The following is a 17,861-nucleotide window of genomic DNA, read 5'->3' on the forward strand; positions in this document are numbered from 1 at the left end:
ACAGGAACTGTGTCATTTATCTTTATATCCCCAGCGACAGAAATAACTGACAATCAAATATTTGTTGAGTTGAACTGAGTATAAACTGCGAGGGAAAAGGTAGGAAAAGGGAGACCGAAATAGCAGCCTTGGATATCTTAAACTTTACCGGATTTGGATTTACTGCAAGATTGACTGCAAGGGAAAGGGACTTCAGGCTTATCAGTGTTTCAGTTGCAGTGCCAACAACCCAGAATTTAGAAGCTGAAAGGGGGCTAGTCTAGGAGAGTTGATCAGAGTTCCTTATTAGTGAAAACTGATCAGGCAACAGGTTTGGAACCCCGAAGAGAAAAAGAAAGGGAGGAGCGAGAGCGATAAGCAGATTGCCAAAACTGAGGAGTGTCTGCGGCCAGAGAAAACACTGAAGTCGGAGCCAAAGGGAGAGGGCTGAGTTCCAACTAGCTGGAGGATCCGGGTCCAAGAGCCTGACCTCCGAACGTCGCTTTGAGCTTGTTTCTTAACAGAACTACCAGGAAGCCCTGAAAGATGTGCAGCTCAGTCTGGTATCTTGGCGCGACAACTTCCGTGTGTGTGTGTGTGTGTGTGTGTGTGTGTGTGTGTGTGTATGTGCAACAGGGCGCGCCGCCCGAGAACTTCCGTGTGCGAGGGGGACTGGCGCATTGCCCGCCTGCACCCGCCGGGCGGGTGAGGAAACCCGCGCTCCCGGCCCAGCCGGCCCCCACCACTGCGGGCAGGGGCGGGCCGGGGCGGGCCAGGGGGCGGGGCTGCGGCCGCGCCCGAGCCGCTGGCAGCCCCACAGGCCGCCGCTGTCGGGCTCGCCAGCGCCACGCCCCGCGACTACATTTCCCAGCAAGCCCCGGGCCGCCCGCGCGCCGCAGTTGACCCATTTCCCGGCCCGTCCCGGGCTCGGCCGGCCCCCGCGCCCAGGCGGCTGCTCCCTGCTGACTGGGGTGTGGGCGGGGAGCGGCGGAGGCAGGAGGAGGCGCTGCTGGCCGCCGCCGCCGTTGCCTCCGCTGCTGGGCGCCTGGGCAGCTCCCGGGGTTTCTGCGGCCGCCATGGACGAGCAGGCGGGTCCCGGCGTCTTCTTCAGCAACAACCACCCGGGCGCCGGCGGTGCCAAGGGTCTCGGGCCTTTGGCGGAGGCTGCCGCGGCCGGCGACGGGGCGGCTGCGGCGGGGGCGGCGCGAGCCCAGTACAGCCTCCCTGGGATCCTGCACTTCCTGCAGCATGAGTGGGCCCGCTTCGAGGTTGAGAGAGCCCAGTGGGAGGTGGAGCGGGCGGAGCTGCAGGTAAAGACCCTCCCGGCCTGGCCCTCTTCATCCCGCCTCTTCGCTCCCTTCCGCCCCGCCCAGGACCCTTCCCCCTCCCCCCTTCAGCCCCCGCTCGTCCCCTCCCCCTTTGCTCCCGCACATCCCACCCAGAACCGCGTCTCTTTACCCCCTTCACCTTTGCCTTTCGCTGACCCCACTTCCTTGACCCGGGTTCCCACTCCCGCCCTTGATGCGTTGTTTACCCTCCCCGCTCCTTTTCGTCTGCTGCTTCCCACTCTTAACTCAGTCTCTTTTCAACTCTTTTCCCGTCCCACATTTTAGGTCGTCCCTTTCAGTTTACTAATTGGGTTGACAGTAGTTTTGAGAGATGTCGAGCAAATCATCCTCTGCTCTAGTGAGTCCCATCCTAGGTCTAGAGATGTTCCCTGCGAAAGGTGTTGGTAGTTGGCTCCTCTCTCTGAAAGGAGGGTGATTAAAGACAGCAGAAGTTAATGTACGTGGGGCCTTGACTTTAAGCGAGAAGCTGATGTTGGGCGAAAGTATTATTAGGAATATCAGCTCCTTTTTGATATATGTAAATGTTTTTTCTCTTTCCTCTTCCTTACCCCTCCCGCGTTTCTTTCAGGTATTTCAGATTCATGGATTTTGAATGAAGGACTTAGTTGATCTCAGGTGATGGTTCAGAGATGGTTTCCAGTTCTCAGAATCTGAAACTTCCCAAGGGTTAATTTTATGTCCAGGGTTTTGTGAGGTTGATTTGTACTTTGAAAGGAACTAAAAGGGACTTTAAAGTTGGTTACATTTCCTTGCATAATTTGCAAGATAAAGTATATCCAGGAAGGAGCTGTTGGGGCTCATAGAAGAAAGTGAGGCTGATCTTTACTGGCCATTCTGAATTGCTAAGTAGGTTTCAGTGGCTGTTCTTAAAACTTCCAAGGCATACACCAATTTCACAAGGAGCTTAAAGAACTGAGTAGCTGTGCCTTTCTGTTTTACTGGCTAATCCTGTATGCTCATGAAATCCGAGTATAGTTTTGGTTGGTGAAACACTTGAAGTTAAAATGCTACCAGTGTGTCCCTTTTTTTGGTAACATGTATTTTCTTTGGCACTTAAAAAAAGGAGAAATCTGTTAAATAGAATCATGTGCTGGAACAGGGTGCTTTGGCGTGGTGGAAGTGGCTGTGGAAAGAGGGAGTAGATAGCGTTGTAGTACCGGCTGTGCTTGCTTCTAGCTCTGACCTTGAGGAAATCCTTTCGCCTCTCTGAACTTCAGTTTCATCTTTTATTTATTCAGTACATTTATTGAGTGCCAGTTGTGTGCCTCTACGCTTTGAGATGAACAAAACCGACAGCAACTCTGCCCTCATTGAGCTTACATTTTAGTCAGCAGTCAGCAAATCCAAGTATATAATACATTGGACCATAGTGGCAACTTGGATGAGAAAAATAAATCAGGTACAGGAATAGAGTGTGATAGGGACAGCTATTTTATTTCAGATCTGGTGTTTGAGGAGGGCATCTGGGAGGAGTTGAATGAAACAAGGCATAACCCATAGTTATTAAAATTTTTTCTCATTCTTTATTTCTACAGTTGTATGTTTATATTCTTCAGCAACTTCTTTTGATTCCTTTTATGTACTTCAGTATCTAGTCTATGGATATTTTTAATTTTTCTCAAAATAAATCTGACCATGTCTGTATAAATAACAAGCAGACTTAAATGTTTCATTCAGATTTATTAATAAAGCACTTTATTAGCACTGCATTCTGTAACTGAGTTTATGGATTTCAGGCTTCAAGGAAGAGTGAAAGGCAGGCTTTAACTTTAACATTGTTCAGGTGTGGAGAATGATTTTTGTATGTGACTGCTTAAATTTTAATTTCTAGTTAAGGGAAGGTGAGTCACACTAATTTGGTTAAAAACAAACAAGATAATAATTCTTCCCTTCTTACTTGTGGAGGTTTGGGAACTTCCAACTCATCTCACCCCTTGTCTGATCTCCCAGTGCTCCCCCTCCACTCCTCAGTTTCAACTTTTCAGTTTACCTGTAATTAATTGTAGTCACTCTTCAGTTTTGCACGCACGCACGCTACTTCCCAGGTTATTTGTGGCAAATGTTAAAGCTCAGGTAGGTTTCCCATTGGTGCTCATCACATTGATGGGACTACATTTTTACAGTATCTTTTGGTTTGTGCTCACATTTATTTAAGCATCCATGGAGAAACGTCAAACATTAAAAATGTGTCATATTTTCCAAACAGAACAAATATTATGTATTTTTGTTCTGCTTTTGTTTTGTATTTGGCAGGAGAGAGTTGCAGGAATCTCACAATTTAAAATATGTTCTTAAAGTCATTTCATCAGCATCATTAAATTTGAACGTATCACTTCATTTTTCTTTTGCCGTTGGAATTTTTGTAAAACAACTATAGGAAGGAAGAGTTGAATGAATGATGATGAAATTTGGATTAGTTGGCGTCCCCCTTTTGATTTTTGAATCTCTTCTTAAGTCATTAACACCAAAGTCAACAAAAATACCTTTAAGATTAAGCCTAATTTGTCCCTTCAGGAACCTGTCCGTCCTGCTCTTTGAGGTTGCCAGGGCAGAGTTGTGCAAGGCAATCCAAGCTCTCATCTACCTGGCCTGCCTCTTCCACTTCCTCCCTTCTTCAGGTCTTGGGAGGAAGGAACCAGCTACATTGTGCCGCAAACTTGTCATTACCCCCACTCCTTGCCCATTTTGGTTAATGTAGAATTCTCTTTATTTTTGATAATCTCCCTCCCACCTCATTACCACCATTCAGATGAGAATAGGTAACTCATGGGAAAAGAATGGTTAGGATTATTACTGAGCTTTATATTTGTGAAAGGAAATGGAGTTGGAATACTAATCATAACATTTGAGAGAATTTTCTATATGTGAGACATTGAACTAGATGACGTCAAAAGAGCATGCAGTCTAGTTGGAGTCATAGTACAAGCAAGATGCAGAAAAATCAGTATTTATCACGTTGGAGGCTTAAATTTTCTTAGACTAGTGTAAAAGAGGAGAGCTAGCAGTGACTGGGGAGAGTAGCAGAAAGAAAGAACTTTATGAGGTAATGAGAACCTGTTTGAAAATTACTGACATAACAGAAAGCAAACATGTAAATAATAAAATTTATTGGCCCTAGATTTTGGGGGTTGAGTGTGGTAGGAGAGGCTCTGCTGTTTACCTGCAAATGCTAAAATTGTGTGAAAAAGGTCATATGATTGAGTAGCTTAGGGCATGTGGTGTAGAGACTGTATACTGGAGTATTTATTAATTTGGATTTTGGCATTATTGATTTATATTTTCATTCAATAAATGTCAGTCACCCATTTTATGCCAGCTCCTGTTCTAGGCACTGGAGAAACAAGAATGATTAAAGTAGATCCTTCCTTCATGAAACTTAAATTCTGGAGGAAGGCAGACAGTAATAAATAGCTATATACATAAAATGTTAGGTGGTAGCGAGCACCACGATAACATGGTGTAAGTGGGATATGAAATGCTTGAGAGGGTGAAGTGGGGAAGAAAGGCTTAACTGACGAGATGCCATTTGAGTAAGACTTGAGAAGGTGAAAGTAAGGAAAGAGCTTTGTAGGCCTAGAGAACAGTGGGGGGGGGCATACGTGGAATGTTTGAGGAATAATGAGGCACGTGTGGCTAGAGTGGAGGAGAAGAATGGAAGAAATGTCAGAGGTACTGGGTCTTGCCCATTGTAAGGATCTTAGATTTTACCTCCACCAGATGAGCAACTGTTGAAATGTTTTGGGTAAAGGAGCAACACCATCTTTAAAAGGAACCCTTTGCAAGGATTTAGAATATACTTAGAGGGAAGACAAGAGTAAAAGAATCAGGGAGTCTTGTTCGGGGCTGTTTTAATAATCCAGGCTGGAGATGAGCTAAGGTGGTAGTGATGAGATAGGTGAATATATATTTTGGTACATATTCAAAGTGTAATGGATTCGAATACATTTTTGAAGGTAGAACCGACAGATGTGCTGAAGAATAGAATGTGAGGAAAAGAGACTCATGTATGACTCAATTATTTTGACTGAGTAGCTTCATAGGACTGTTAAAATTTACTGAGCATTTAGATGGATATAGCACTTAAAATGACAGTTTATTTTGTGTTGCAACTACGGTGAGAGACAACATGGCATAGACCTGCTTTAAATCTTTTCTGTAAGACTGCTTTACTTTATGGCAAACATGGCAAACAAATTCTGACCTTTGAGAGCCTTAGTTTCCACATGTACAAGGTGAGGATAATAAACTACCTTGTGAGGATTAAATGAGATGTTTTAAAATATCTCAGAGGCTGGCACATAACACAAAGTAGGTACTGAATGAATAAATGGTAGCAAATACATGATGTTAAATTTGCATTCTTTTTTATGTCCTTGTCTCCAGAGAAAAGCATAATCTTTGCTCGTGAACTCTTCTAAGGCTACAGCACGTAAGTGCCAGCCTGGACCAGGCAGTCTAATATTCCAGGTCTGATGGTGGCGCTAAGGGACATTTCACGGGAGTGAATTGTTGCCTTCAGTGTCAGCCTCACAATACTGATTATGTACTTCACATGTATTTGCTTTCCTTATAACTCAATATGGTCTGTTATCTTGGAATTTGTGTAGATTTTTCTGAGTGTGTTTATCTTAACCTTGCATGATGTCTTGGGTAACAAATCATATACATTTACTAACCACTCTGTAAAACTAATCTTTGGTTTTATTTGACTCTTTAAACCACTTCCTTTGAACTTGGAGCAGGTGAACCCCACTGTGGTACGGTATAATTTTGTAAACAGGATCATTTTTCATTCTATTTATATCCTTGATAATTTTATAATCTTTATATTTTAGAAAGATTGTAGAGGTCTTACTCTTTTAAAACATATCCTACTGTTTGTCACTTTAGTTCGAATTTCTCGGCTATAGCGCAGTCTTAGAATAATCTGGGGGAACTTTTAAAAATATTAATTTCCTGGACTCTACCCCAGACCAATTAAATGCGAATCTTAGGATATAGGGCCCCTGGTATTAGTATTTTTTTTGAGCTCCCTGGTAGTCCTTATATGCAGCAAGGATTGAGAACCACTACTTTAGTTGTTTTCTTCTGATTTTACATGTATGGTTTGATGATTTTGACATGTATTAATATTCCAGATATAGATGGCTTTTTATAGAATTCGGGATATAATTTCTATTATTCTTTCTGATGATAGCTAGCATTTTATTTTTAGCCAGTAGAATATTATAATTTGATTCACCTCCCTCTGACTGAGAGAGATAATGATAGAGTAATCTTTGAGCTGGAATGAACTTTGGAAAAAATCAGCTGCAACTTTGTTTTGCAGGTAAAGTGAGGCCCACAGAGAGGTTGAATGACCCAAGAATGAAACAGGTTTTATACAAGCTGTCACTTAAATCGCCAGATACCTTTTAAGTTTTTTTAAAGCCCTTTCGAATACATTATCTTGCTTGATCCTTAGAACTTTCTGAGGTAATCAGTCACACTAATGCTTATCATTTTTCTTCTCATTTAAAACAACAGACATGGAGATTTTACTCTGTCCGCCTGTTTTCTAGCTTATTTTATTGGCTACATTTAATATTTTGTCTTGACTTTGGTGTTCTGTAGTTTTATTATGATGTATTGGGTATAGATTTCTTTTTGTTTGTGACTTTGCTAGGCTCCTTGAAAAATCCACAAAATCCTCAGTCATCTCTTTAGATTTCTGCTCTATCCTGTTCTCTTTTTTTGGGTGGGGTCTCTGATTACATGTACTTTAGACCTTCTTTATCTATTCTGATTTATCTTCCAGTCCATTAACTTTCTCTTCAATTGGATCTAATGTTTTAAAGCCATCCAGTGAGTTTGTAATTTTGATTATTATTGAAGTTCAGTTTGGTTCCTTTTTGAATCTGCTGCTGGATCTTTTCTTAATAGTTTCCTGTTCCCTGAAGATATTTTCAGGTTGTCTTTTATTCTTAAAAAAAAAAAAAATATTTTTTATTTATTTTAGAGAGTGAGTGTGTGTGAGCTGGTTGGGGGAGGGCAGGGAGAGGGGCGGAGGGACGGGGAGAGGGAAGGAATCTCAAGTATACTTGACTCTGCGCTGAGCATGGAGCCAGACATGGGGCTTGATCTCAGGACCCTGCGATCATGACCTGAGCTGAAACCAAGGCCAGTTGCTTAACTGCCTAAGCCACCCAGCCGCCCCAAGTCCTCTTTTATTCTTTAAACCTAGTAAGTATAGTTATTTTATAGTTGTTATCTCTGTACTTCCTGTATGTGAGGTCTTAGAGGTACCTTTCTATGATCTCTTGTTTTTGCTGGGTCTTGTTCATGATGGCCTGTTTGTTTGTATGCATAGTTATCTTCGTGTGATGCTCACTGTCTTGAAAAAGTGTTAAGACTAAACCGAGGTCTCAAATAAAGGTATCTTCTTCAGAAGTTCTTCTCATTTGCTTCTGGTAGCTTTTTGGAAGCATTACCAATCCAGAACCATTTAAAATAAATTCATTGCTTGAATTTGGACCACCCCGCTGATGCAAATGTTTGTTGCAAATACATTTGAAGACCAGTGTACTTCACCTTTGCCTTGAAGGTATAAGTCCCTTAGGTCTTAGCTAAATGTGAGTATATCACCTGTTAGACTTTTCACTCTGGATGGTCCTGGTCTTTGATTTTTGCCCTTTGGGTCTTGTAAGGCTGTCCAAACTAAGGTTCTGATTTGTTCTGATTGGCCAGTACCCAAAGGGCAAAAGTGGCATTTGTTCTCTTACCTCACTCGGTATTCATTTTCACTTCAATTTTGGTCAAATAATTCCTTACTTCTTATCAGCTTTGCCTTTTAGATGAGTGTGAAAGTATTCTGTCCAGAATTTTTAGCTGTTTGCAGTAGAAGAGTTAATTTAGGGCACTATCTTACTTTCAAAAACTGATAAATAAGAGTGGCCCAGTAATTATTTGTGGAGAAATATCATTGATAATACTTCTTTATTAAGAGATGCCCTTATTTAGCCGTAAAGTTTATTTACCATCTAAGTCTACTTCTCTTTGAGTTCCAGTGGTAGGAGAGGAGACTACAGCTTTTCTCCAAAATCTTGGTAATATAAGCAGAATTTAAAACAAACAAACCCCTTTACTAATCCAGTCTTTGAAAGGTGTTTGGAAGTCCAAATACTCTGGACTGATTTCCCTTTGTCAGCTTATTATCTACTTGATGCCAGCCATGCATTTTGATTTATGAATGTTATTAATGGTATCTAGTTTTCAATTCTGGGCCATTAGAAATGAACTTGCCGTTGGGATCCTTGGAGTTTCTTGCTTTGGTGGTCCATTTGACAAAACAAACTTGCCTATCATAATATGGCTATGGAAAGTATGGGCCTTAACTCCATCATTTCTAGTATATAATTTTTCTGACCCTCATCTTTGTAAATTGTGAATTCTAATATACCCACCAAACAAGAGTAGTTGTAATTTTAAAAAGATTAAGTATGCAAAGTATGTGACCCATAACAGGTGTCTAATAAACGGTTTGCTCTTGCTGTTTGAGATTTCTATGGAGAGAACGCTTTCAACTGTATTATTTATTTAAATTAAATTTTAGAAGCCAAGATCTGGTTTAAATGATCCATTTGGCGCATAGTGGCTACTTAGATTCTCTTTGCCCTGTTAGTAGTGGTTTAAGGACGATAAACTGACAGTATTAGAAGTAAGGGGCAGGTCAGAGATGTGGAGTGATAGGTGGTAATAACTTGTAAGCATTGAGGACAGGAGATAGGAATAGAGGAAACTTTGGAGTTTAGGAGAGAAACCTGAGGCAAGAGAGAAGCTGGGGAAGGAGGTAGAAGAAAAGAAGAAACAGAGTGGGGAGCAAAGGGGTGGGGGGAGCAGACACAGACAGGAGGGAGAAACTGCACACATGAGCTTGTTCTTAATTCCTAGAGCATGTATTGTCTAGTCTTCATTTTAGCACTTGCAGAATTCTAAGGCTGACAAGGAAAGACACACACACACACACACACACACACACACACACACACTTTCTTGCCCCCTCCCCCCATCTCTACCCTCAATTTTCTGTTCCCTTTGTTAGACTAAGAATATTTTACCTCCTGAGGGACCTTAGAACCTAAGAAGTCTCATCCTTTGTTTTATCAGTGAGGGCGAAAGAGAGATGGAGTGAGTTGTCTTCGATCACTCTGTGAGTTGGTGAAGATTTAGTTTAGAACCCAGGAGTCCTATTACCCTGGCCCATACCACATCATCTCCTTTTATTGGTCCCTCATCCTGTTTGGCTGCTTCTGATCTGAAGTAGCCAAGTGAATTACAATATTTAGATGATTAATTATGCTTTGAGTAGTTGTCATTATGTAAATTTTTCTCACATATTTCAAACTTTTCTTCAAGTAGAACAACTTAGTGAAATGACTATATTTTAAGGGGTTCAGGAAGGTCTTGAACAATTTGTGTTCCTCAAAAGTGTTAAACATTGTGTCACTCTAGTTTCTTTTAATAATTTTATTTTTGTGTAGGGAATACTGATAGAAAACGTTTATTTCTTTTAAAAAGTCTGCAAGTTTGGATCTTTTTGAGCTTGTTCTGATGGTAGCCTAATTAAGTTCTGTGTGTGTGTGTGTATTTTTAAAAATATAGTTAGCGTTTATTGACCGTATATCACCTTTTGTGTAGTGCTTTGGTTATTAGGTCATTCTCAACCTACGTATGCTGTTTGAACAGAATAATATGTCAACCATGTATTTGCTGTTATGCATTAAGATATTTGAAGAAATAAAATCACTTTCTTTGGCAGACATTTTAATGCTGTTTAACTTTTATTACAAAAGTACCTTATCTGAGCAAGATGATGGAATATTAGAAAAGATTGATATGTAAGAAGGAAAATTTATTCTAGAGTTGGCTAGAAGCAGTATGGCACAAGGAAAAATGAGATTTTTTTTTTTTCCTGTAGATAAGATTGGGAGAAAAGTAAGGGAGTAGAAGCCCTGGAATTAAGAGGAGCGTTGGGAAATATTGAACAGGGTTGGGTGGAATAGGCATTTTGGGTGTGGCGAATAGGTTCTTGGCGTAACTGCACTATAGAGATCCAAGGAAAGGGCCAGAGGAACTGTTAGACACAGGTTCCATTAGCATTCGTTTACATGGGACAGAAATTGGATCCAGGGGGAATGAAACATGAGGGACTATGGACTATGAGAAACAAACTGAGGGCCTCAGAGGGGAGGGGGGTGGGGGAATGGGATAGACCGGTGATGGGTAGTAAGGAGGGCATGTATTGCATGGTGCACTGGGTGTTATACGCAGCTAATGAATCATCGAGCTTTGCATCGGAAACCGGGGATGTACTGTATGGTGACTAACATAATATGATAGAAAATCATTTAAAAAAAAAAAAAAGAAATTGGATCCAATACCAGTATATCTAGTTAGGAGAAATAAACAAGATGTCAGATTCCACAAGGGTGATGATACCAATTTTACCTGATGGAAAATTACAGCCCAGTCTGGGACTTGTTCTCTCTCTCTCTCTCTCTCTCTTTTTTTTTTTTTTGTTATTTCCTAAATGAGAAGGTTAAGCAGTCAGCAAAGGAGCCAAATAATACGCACAACCAAAACCTGCTCCCAAGGAATGTGGATTCATATAAAGCTAAAAGGGAGCAAGGAGGAGCCTAGAAATCTGGGTCAGTACACCTACTGAACTCTAAAGAGTAGTTAGTTGGGGAGATGGTACTGTGGTCCTAGTACTTGAACCCAATACTTTATCTTGTTTCCTTTCCTTTCTTTACCCTCCAAAAATAATAATAGGTTTTTTGTTGTTGTTGTTGAGCTCTTACCATGTGCTGGGTACAGTGTAGAGCACTTTACATGTGTAATCTATTATAATCTTTGCAAAACTCTTTGTGGTAGGTATTAATACTTATCCCCTAATTCATAGATGAGAGAGGATAATTTGCCATGAGAAAAGTTTGAGAGGTGGGCCGGGGCATGGTAAATGGACGGGAGTTACTTCGACATTTTTCTTGTTCTTTCATGCTTCTGAGTCAATGTATAGGGTTGGGATATTTTCCCTCTCTTGTCTGCCTGGTGAATTTCTTTTTTTTTTTTTTTTTTTAAGATTTTATTGATTTATTCGACAGAGATAGAGACAGCCAGCGAGAGAGAGGGAACACAAGCAGGGGGAGCGGGAGAGGAAGAAGCAGGCTCATAGCTGAGGAGCCTGATGTGGGGCTCGATCCCATAACGCCGGGATCATGCCCTGAGCCGAAGGCAGACGCTTAACCGCTGTGCCACCCAGGTGCCCCTGCCTGGTGAATTTCTAATCCTCTTGCAAGATTCAGTTTACCTTCTTTGAGAAACCTCTCTGACCTCCAGACATAGTGAAGCTTCATGCCCCCCTAAAAGCTTGTATATATAAGACAAACACCATCCTGACCGGTGGTTGGGCAGTTAATCTGGTTGAAATGATATGAAGTCATTTAAGTTAAAAATATATAAACGCATACTCATTTGCCACTGTAAGGCCAAGCCCACCTGCCCTTCACTTTTTTTTTTTTTTAAAGAATGCTGATTGGAATTGTGTGTTGTCTTTCTTGAAAAAGCTACAATTATAATGCATTGTTTGTGATTTCTGGTTTTGGTTTTCCTTGAATAAAGTATACAGTGCAGAATCGTGGATTTTTATGACTTTTCCCTATTCTTTTACAGTTGTTTCACCCACATTTAATTCGACGGCAGTATTTTTTGTAGGTCTCCTTTGTTGTCTTGTCTTCCCAAAGCATTCGACTTAGTCTTTCTTTCCATACCTGTATTTTATTGGTTTATGTAATGTTTAATTGAATTATCTAATCAAAGCAACAGTGCAACTGACATAAACAGGTTTGGGAAGAAACCAAGTTGACTCTTCATGAGTTTATACAACTGAGATAACCGCAGTGGACTGTAAAGAAGAGCATACTCCAGCTGTGAATATTTAATGTGCCCTGGGCGGTGGGCAGTGTTTTACAAAGGGACCAAAGAATACTGGTTAATCCAGAGGTTTGGTTAAGAAAGGATTAGTGATGAGAACTTCTGTGTTTTAGTTATACCACCTATCTTGTACTTTCAGTAGACTCATTAGGTTCTGTTTCAGTAGAATCTCTAGGTTCTGAGTCACTAAGGGCGTTTTTATTTCCCTAAGGTCCAGCAGTTACTGGCAAATAGTAGCTGCTTAATAAATGGTTCTTAAATGAGTCAGATATTAGGCTACATTGTTACTGAATATGTACTAACTATGTGTATTTGAATATGTATATCATGTCTCTTAGCTAAATTTTGGCCATAAGGGCAAGTTCTGTGTCTCAGACATCTTTGATATTTACAGTGTTCGTCATAAATTTCATGAGTGTAGGGGAGCAGTGTATCTGTCCCTCTTGCTGCTAGCTAGTTCCACCTTATGACTTCCCCTGGAAAAGAGCCTTCGAGAGCAAGTAGTATCTGTATTCTGTTGTGTAGAGCGTTGCCTGGGCCCTGCCAAGTCACTATGACAGAGCTCATTTTGGGGATGCCACTGGCTTCATAATTGCAGCTTGATGTTAGCCACAGCAAATGGTGCTTGGGTTTTGATAGTTGTGAGTATAGGTTTGTTTTCTTCTCCCTTTGTGTGTTAAACACTGACTGCCAGGAAATGTCTTTGGCATCATGTCCTGAAAAGTCTTTACAATCAGCAGGGTCAGATAACATTTTTTTTTTCTTTTCTAAAACCCATGGCTTCAAGTTTTATGCATGTTCTTTATTCCTTCTAAATAGATAACGAATTGAATATTTTTTTCTGTGAAGATAAATCTGGCTTTAAGTAAACTATCTAGTTTTCTAGATTACTTTGTATTCTACCTTTCTGATTTTGTTCACAGTTGCATTACTAATATACTGTGATTTTAAACTTTTTTTAATAAAATAGAAATGCCCCCGTTCCAGAATTTAGAATTAAAATTCTGACTTTTTTATCCCTAAGCCTGCCTCATTCCATCAAAAATTAAAGTTTAGTTTCCCAGCCCCTTATAGCTAGCCAAGTAAATGAGAGTGAGTACAAAAAGACTAACGTATGGAAATACCGAAGTTGCCGAAGCCTCATAGAAAATACATTGTGGATTAACAGTGGAAAACAAGCAGATATAGTTCCAGGTCACTTAGAGCTTATAATCAAGCGATGATTCTTTTTTTTTTTTTAAGATTTTATTTATTTATTTGATGGAGAGAGAGACAGCCAGCGAGAAAGGGAACACAGGCAGGGGGAGTGGGAGAGGAAGAAGCAGGCTCCCAGCGGAGAAGCCTGACGTGGGGCTCAATCCCAGGACTCTGGGATCACGCCCTGAGCCGAAGGCAGACACCTAAGGACTGAGCCACCCAGCCGCCCCAAGCGGTGATTCTTAATTTTAGATAGACCTGAGTCCATTATGCCTGTGGTGGTACCCACTGTGGCAATGCCATTTTAGTTTTTCCCATTTAAAAACCAACCAAACCAATAGTGACAACAAAAGGAACCCCTTTCTCAGCTCTTTTATCTGTTAGGACTGTCATCCTATCTTGTTCTCTTTCATTTCACTGTTAATTTCTCTGTACAGACCACATTTAGTACTCTTGGTTTTCTGCTAGTCTCATTTTCTTCCATCTCAGTTTCTTTAGTTTCTTTCTCTCTTTTGGGTTACTTATTCCTCCTTCTAGTCCACCGTTCAGATACTTGTTCACCAGATTAGATTGTTTTTTTTTTCTTTCCGGAAGTTTCTCTTTGATTTGAATCTTCTCATTCTAGTTTATTCTTTTTACATATAGATAGATGCCTTACAAAATTACATTTCTAGGTAGTGCTGATATTTTCCCACAGTTACAATTCTGCATGTCTGATTTCTTGTTCATGTCACCTGGATGACCTGCTATAACTTGAAACTCAATCAGCCTTTCTGAAATCCTTCTCCCGAACCAAGTTACCTCTCTTCCCTATACCGAGCCCCTAGTTTACCCTTTCTAGAAGTCTAGATTCAGCTTTGAGTCAGTGTTTCACTCTCTTGTCCTCACTCTCCCAGCCATGCATCTGGTTTTGTAAACGATTTAATATTTTAAATCCATTTTTAATCATTTAATTCTTAATAACTTGGTTAACTTGGTTCAGGTCCTCATCACCTCATATCTGGGTGACTACAGTAGGGACCTTCTTAATTTTTTACCTCTGGTCTCTCCCTTGGCCAAGATATTCTACACAATATTGCCTCTCAAGCTTCTAAAAATAATGATTTGTTCAAGATATTTTTTTCTTTTTGCCTGTGTTAGGTTTCAAATCTCTTCCATGTTTAGACTGTTGTATTTCCTACCTGTTAGGAACCAACATATTTAATCTTGCTTTGCACATAAGCCATGTTCACTTTTTTTTTTTAAATCATTCCTCAAAAAGTTTGGTCATTCTGAAATATACTTCCACCACCTCATAATTTGTATTATTCTTTCAGATTTATATATTCTTTATTCAAATTTAGCTTAAGTTCCATTTTCAACATGAAGAGTTTTTGGTTTTGGTTTTGATTATTACTTTTTGAGTACCAGCTTTTGTCATTTGACACTTAGGGTGTGCTGTCTTTTACTGTTTACTTTTTATGAATCTGTTTAATTAATTTTACAAATATTTATTAGGCATCTATTATATGCAAGTGACCGTTCTAGGCATTGGGGATGTAGCAGTCAATAGCATGGACAGTCTCTGTCCTCTTGGAACTTTAGCAACTTCCTCTGTACCTTATTATTATTTTTAAAATTCTAACATGTATCATAGTTGTGTTAACATTATGTGTTAATAATGATAATATTAAAATTGAGTTCAAATTTGCAAGAAGGCCCTGACTAATAATACAGAAAAAACCCCTGTCTTGCTGCTGACCAAAAAACACTGATAATTATAGAGAAAAGGATTATTATTCTGGAGGGTGAGGATGTCTTTTGGAAGGTGGCTATTGTCTTGAATTCAATAATAAATTTTAAAAAATTAGCCAAAGTAATACTGCCTTGGCAGATATTAATTCAGCTGTGTACCATTAGCCTCCCATGCAAATAAACAGAATGCAAATAAATAGAAATTAAAAACAATACTCATTGTCTTGGGATCAGGACTTACTCAATTTTGTTTTCCACATACCATCTTCAGTTCTGTATAATCACAGGATATTAAACTCTTTCCCTGTATAGTTGAAGAAACTGAGGCTCAGAAAAGTTAAGTAACTTTAATAAGATCACACAGGGTAGTGAGAGAACCAGGAGTAGGAATCTCCCAAATACCACATCAAAGAACATTGAATATTTGTACAATACAGTTCAGTAATTGATGTGTATAGTTCTGGTCCTGAGTTATCAAGAAAAATTATGTCCCCTGGTTTTTTTTTTTCAAAATGAAAGCAGGAATTTATTGATCTTTAAAATTCAGTATACATCAAAGCTTAAATGATTTATCTCAGGTATTTTTTATGTGTGTCTGATAAGTCTTTCCTATTTTCCCTACTTTGTGTTCTCTTGTTTACTTGTTTGAATAAAAATGGTTACTTTGATACATTGACCTAATTTTATTTATATATTATATAACTGTAAATATAAATATATGTATCAGGAAATGAGTGTTTGATAATGTTTGAAAGTCAGATAGTTACTACTAAAAACTTGTAATAAAGCTTGACTTCCCTAGTTAAGGAATCTATATTGATTGTTTAAAAATGTTTTTGTAGGGGCGCCTGGTGGCTCAGGCAGTTGGTTAAGCATCCACCTTTGGCTCAGGTCCGGATCCCAGAGTTCTGGAATCCAGCCCCGCATCAGGCTCCCTGATCAGCTGGGAGTCTGCTTTTCCCTGTTCCTCTGCCCCTCCCCCCTGCATGCCAATGCGCATATGAGGGCACTCTTTCAAATAAAAATAAATCTTTAAAATCTTAAAAAAAAAAAACTTAAAAAAAATAATAAGTTTGCTATAACATGAATTAGAGATTTAGAGCATGAATCACTGACTAGAAACCACCAATTTTTCTACAAAAAAGAAAGTTTTAATCCTTATTTAGAATTCAGAGTTAAACTTAGACTTTATTTTTAGAAACTGTCTAAATTTTACATTTAGCAGTGTTAAAGAAAACCAGAGTTGGACAGTGGTTAAGGTAGTATAAGCAGATTTTAATCAGGGACTATTGCAATAGGGGGAAAGAGACCTCATTTTGGAACTGGGCTCAATTCTGAATACAGCAATGAAAATTAGGAATTTATAGCCAAGGGGTGGGGGGGTCGGTGGATATAAATTATGAAGAGGAAACATCAGGGGTAAGGGAATTCTGGCTAAACTGACTTAACAGGGTTCTTGCTGAAGGCAGGCCAGGGTGACCAAATGTCACCTAGGGGATTGGAGGGGTGAGGAATTTGATCAGATGTTGAGGGTGATGAGATACTGAGGGTGATGAGGGATTCTTGCCAAACTGACTTAGTAAGATTGTTGCTAAAATTGGGGAATGTGAAGGTAGACGTGGAAGTCTAAAGATCTAGTTTAGTCAAACAGCTGGCTCAGAGGAGCCTGACTGAAGTTTGGTTGAGAAGAGAATCTTTGTCAGAAGAAATGTTATCTTTAAAATAAGAATCGGTGGGGGCACCTGGGGGACTGTCGTTTAAGCTTCTGCCTTAGGCTCAGGTCATATTCTCAGGGTCCTGAGATTGAGTACTGCATCTGGCTCCCTGCTCAGTGGGGAGTCGCTTGTCCCTCTTCCTTTGCCCCTCCACCTTGCTTGTGTACTCTCTCTCAAATACATAAAATCTTAAAAAAAAAAGAATAGGTGTATATATAAAACATAAGATATTCAGAAAGATAAAGGATAGAAAGTACCCCTTCCTCTCACCAGTCCTCACAAACCTGTTTAGAGATAAATTCTACTAACAATTTAGTGTGTATCCCTCCAGAATTTTATGTATATACACACATAAACACACACTTGGGTTTTTTATTGAACCTGCATTTACCTTGGCAATATTTGTTTATTGCCTCTCTTGTTTAATCTGCTTATCTGTTTTAATCTCCATTCTTCTCATCTTCTCCTTCCTTTTTTCTTTATCTTTGAAAAATATTTTTCTGTACACGTATTCTTTATTTACAAAAATCAAATTATGTCATTTTTTCTCTTTTTAAAAAGATTCATATGTGATATTTTGTGTACATTAACTCCATTACTTTGAACTGTTTGAGAATTTCTTAAACATAGTAATGGTTTGTTGGGTACACATAAACCTAATTTAGCTAAGTTGCTAATTGCTTTTGGGGATGACTGCCCTTGTCTAACATTTACAGTAGCAGTGCATGATCACGTATCATCGAGAGTTCTACTTCTTGCTAGTCTCATAAGTGTCAAGTTATATCTCCTATTTATATTAACTTGAATTTTTCTGCTTATCACTGAGATCAAGCAGCTCTTTCTAAGCTTGTTAGCCTTTTGGGTTTCCTCTTCTCTAAATTGCTTATTTACACCCTTTATGAGAGCATGGAATATG

The 17,861-nt window shown here is 39.7% G+C and overlaps 1 protein-coding gene across 2 annotated transcripts in view; it reads left to right on the top strand.

The window, feature by feature from the left end:
• Positions 1-910: 910 nt before the first annotated feature.
• STRN (striatin) overlaps positions 911-17,861 on the top strand; it is a 102,088-nt gene continuing 85,137 nt past the window's right edge. Inside the window, exon 1 of one of the 2 annotated variants that reach the window (XM_045809081.2) lies at positions 911-1,289. In XM_045809081.2, coding sequence (XP_045665037.1) covers positions 1,056-1,289 — 234 coding nt within the window. In that variant the 5' untranslated portion in view covers positions 911-1,055. The remainder of the gene's footprint in view (positions 1,290-17,861) is intronic. The other variant, XM_045809082.2, reaches the window with a different exon arrangement.

Source organism: Ursus americanus, chromosome 7 (assembly GCF_024610735.1).
Source record: "Ursus americanus isolate L20-20 chromosome 7, mUrsAme1.1.p, whole genome shotgun sequence".
NCBI classification, from domain to species: Eukaryota; Metazoa; Chordata; class Mammalia; order Carnivora; family Ursidae; genus Ursus; species Ursus americanus.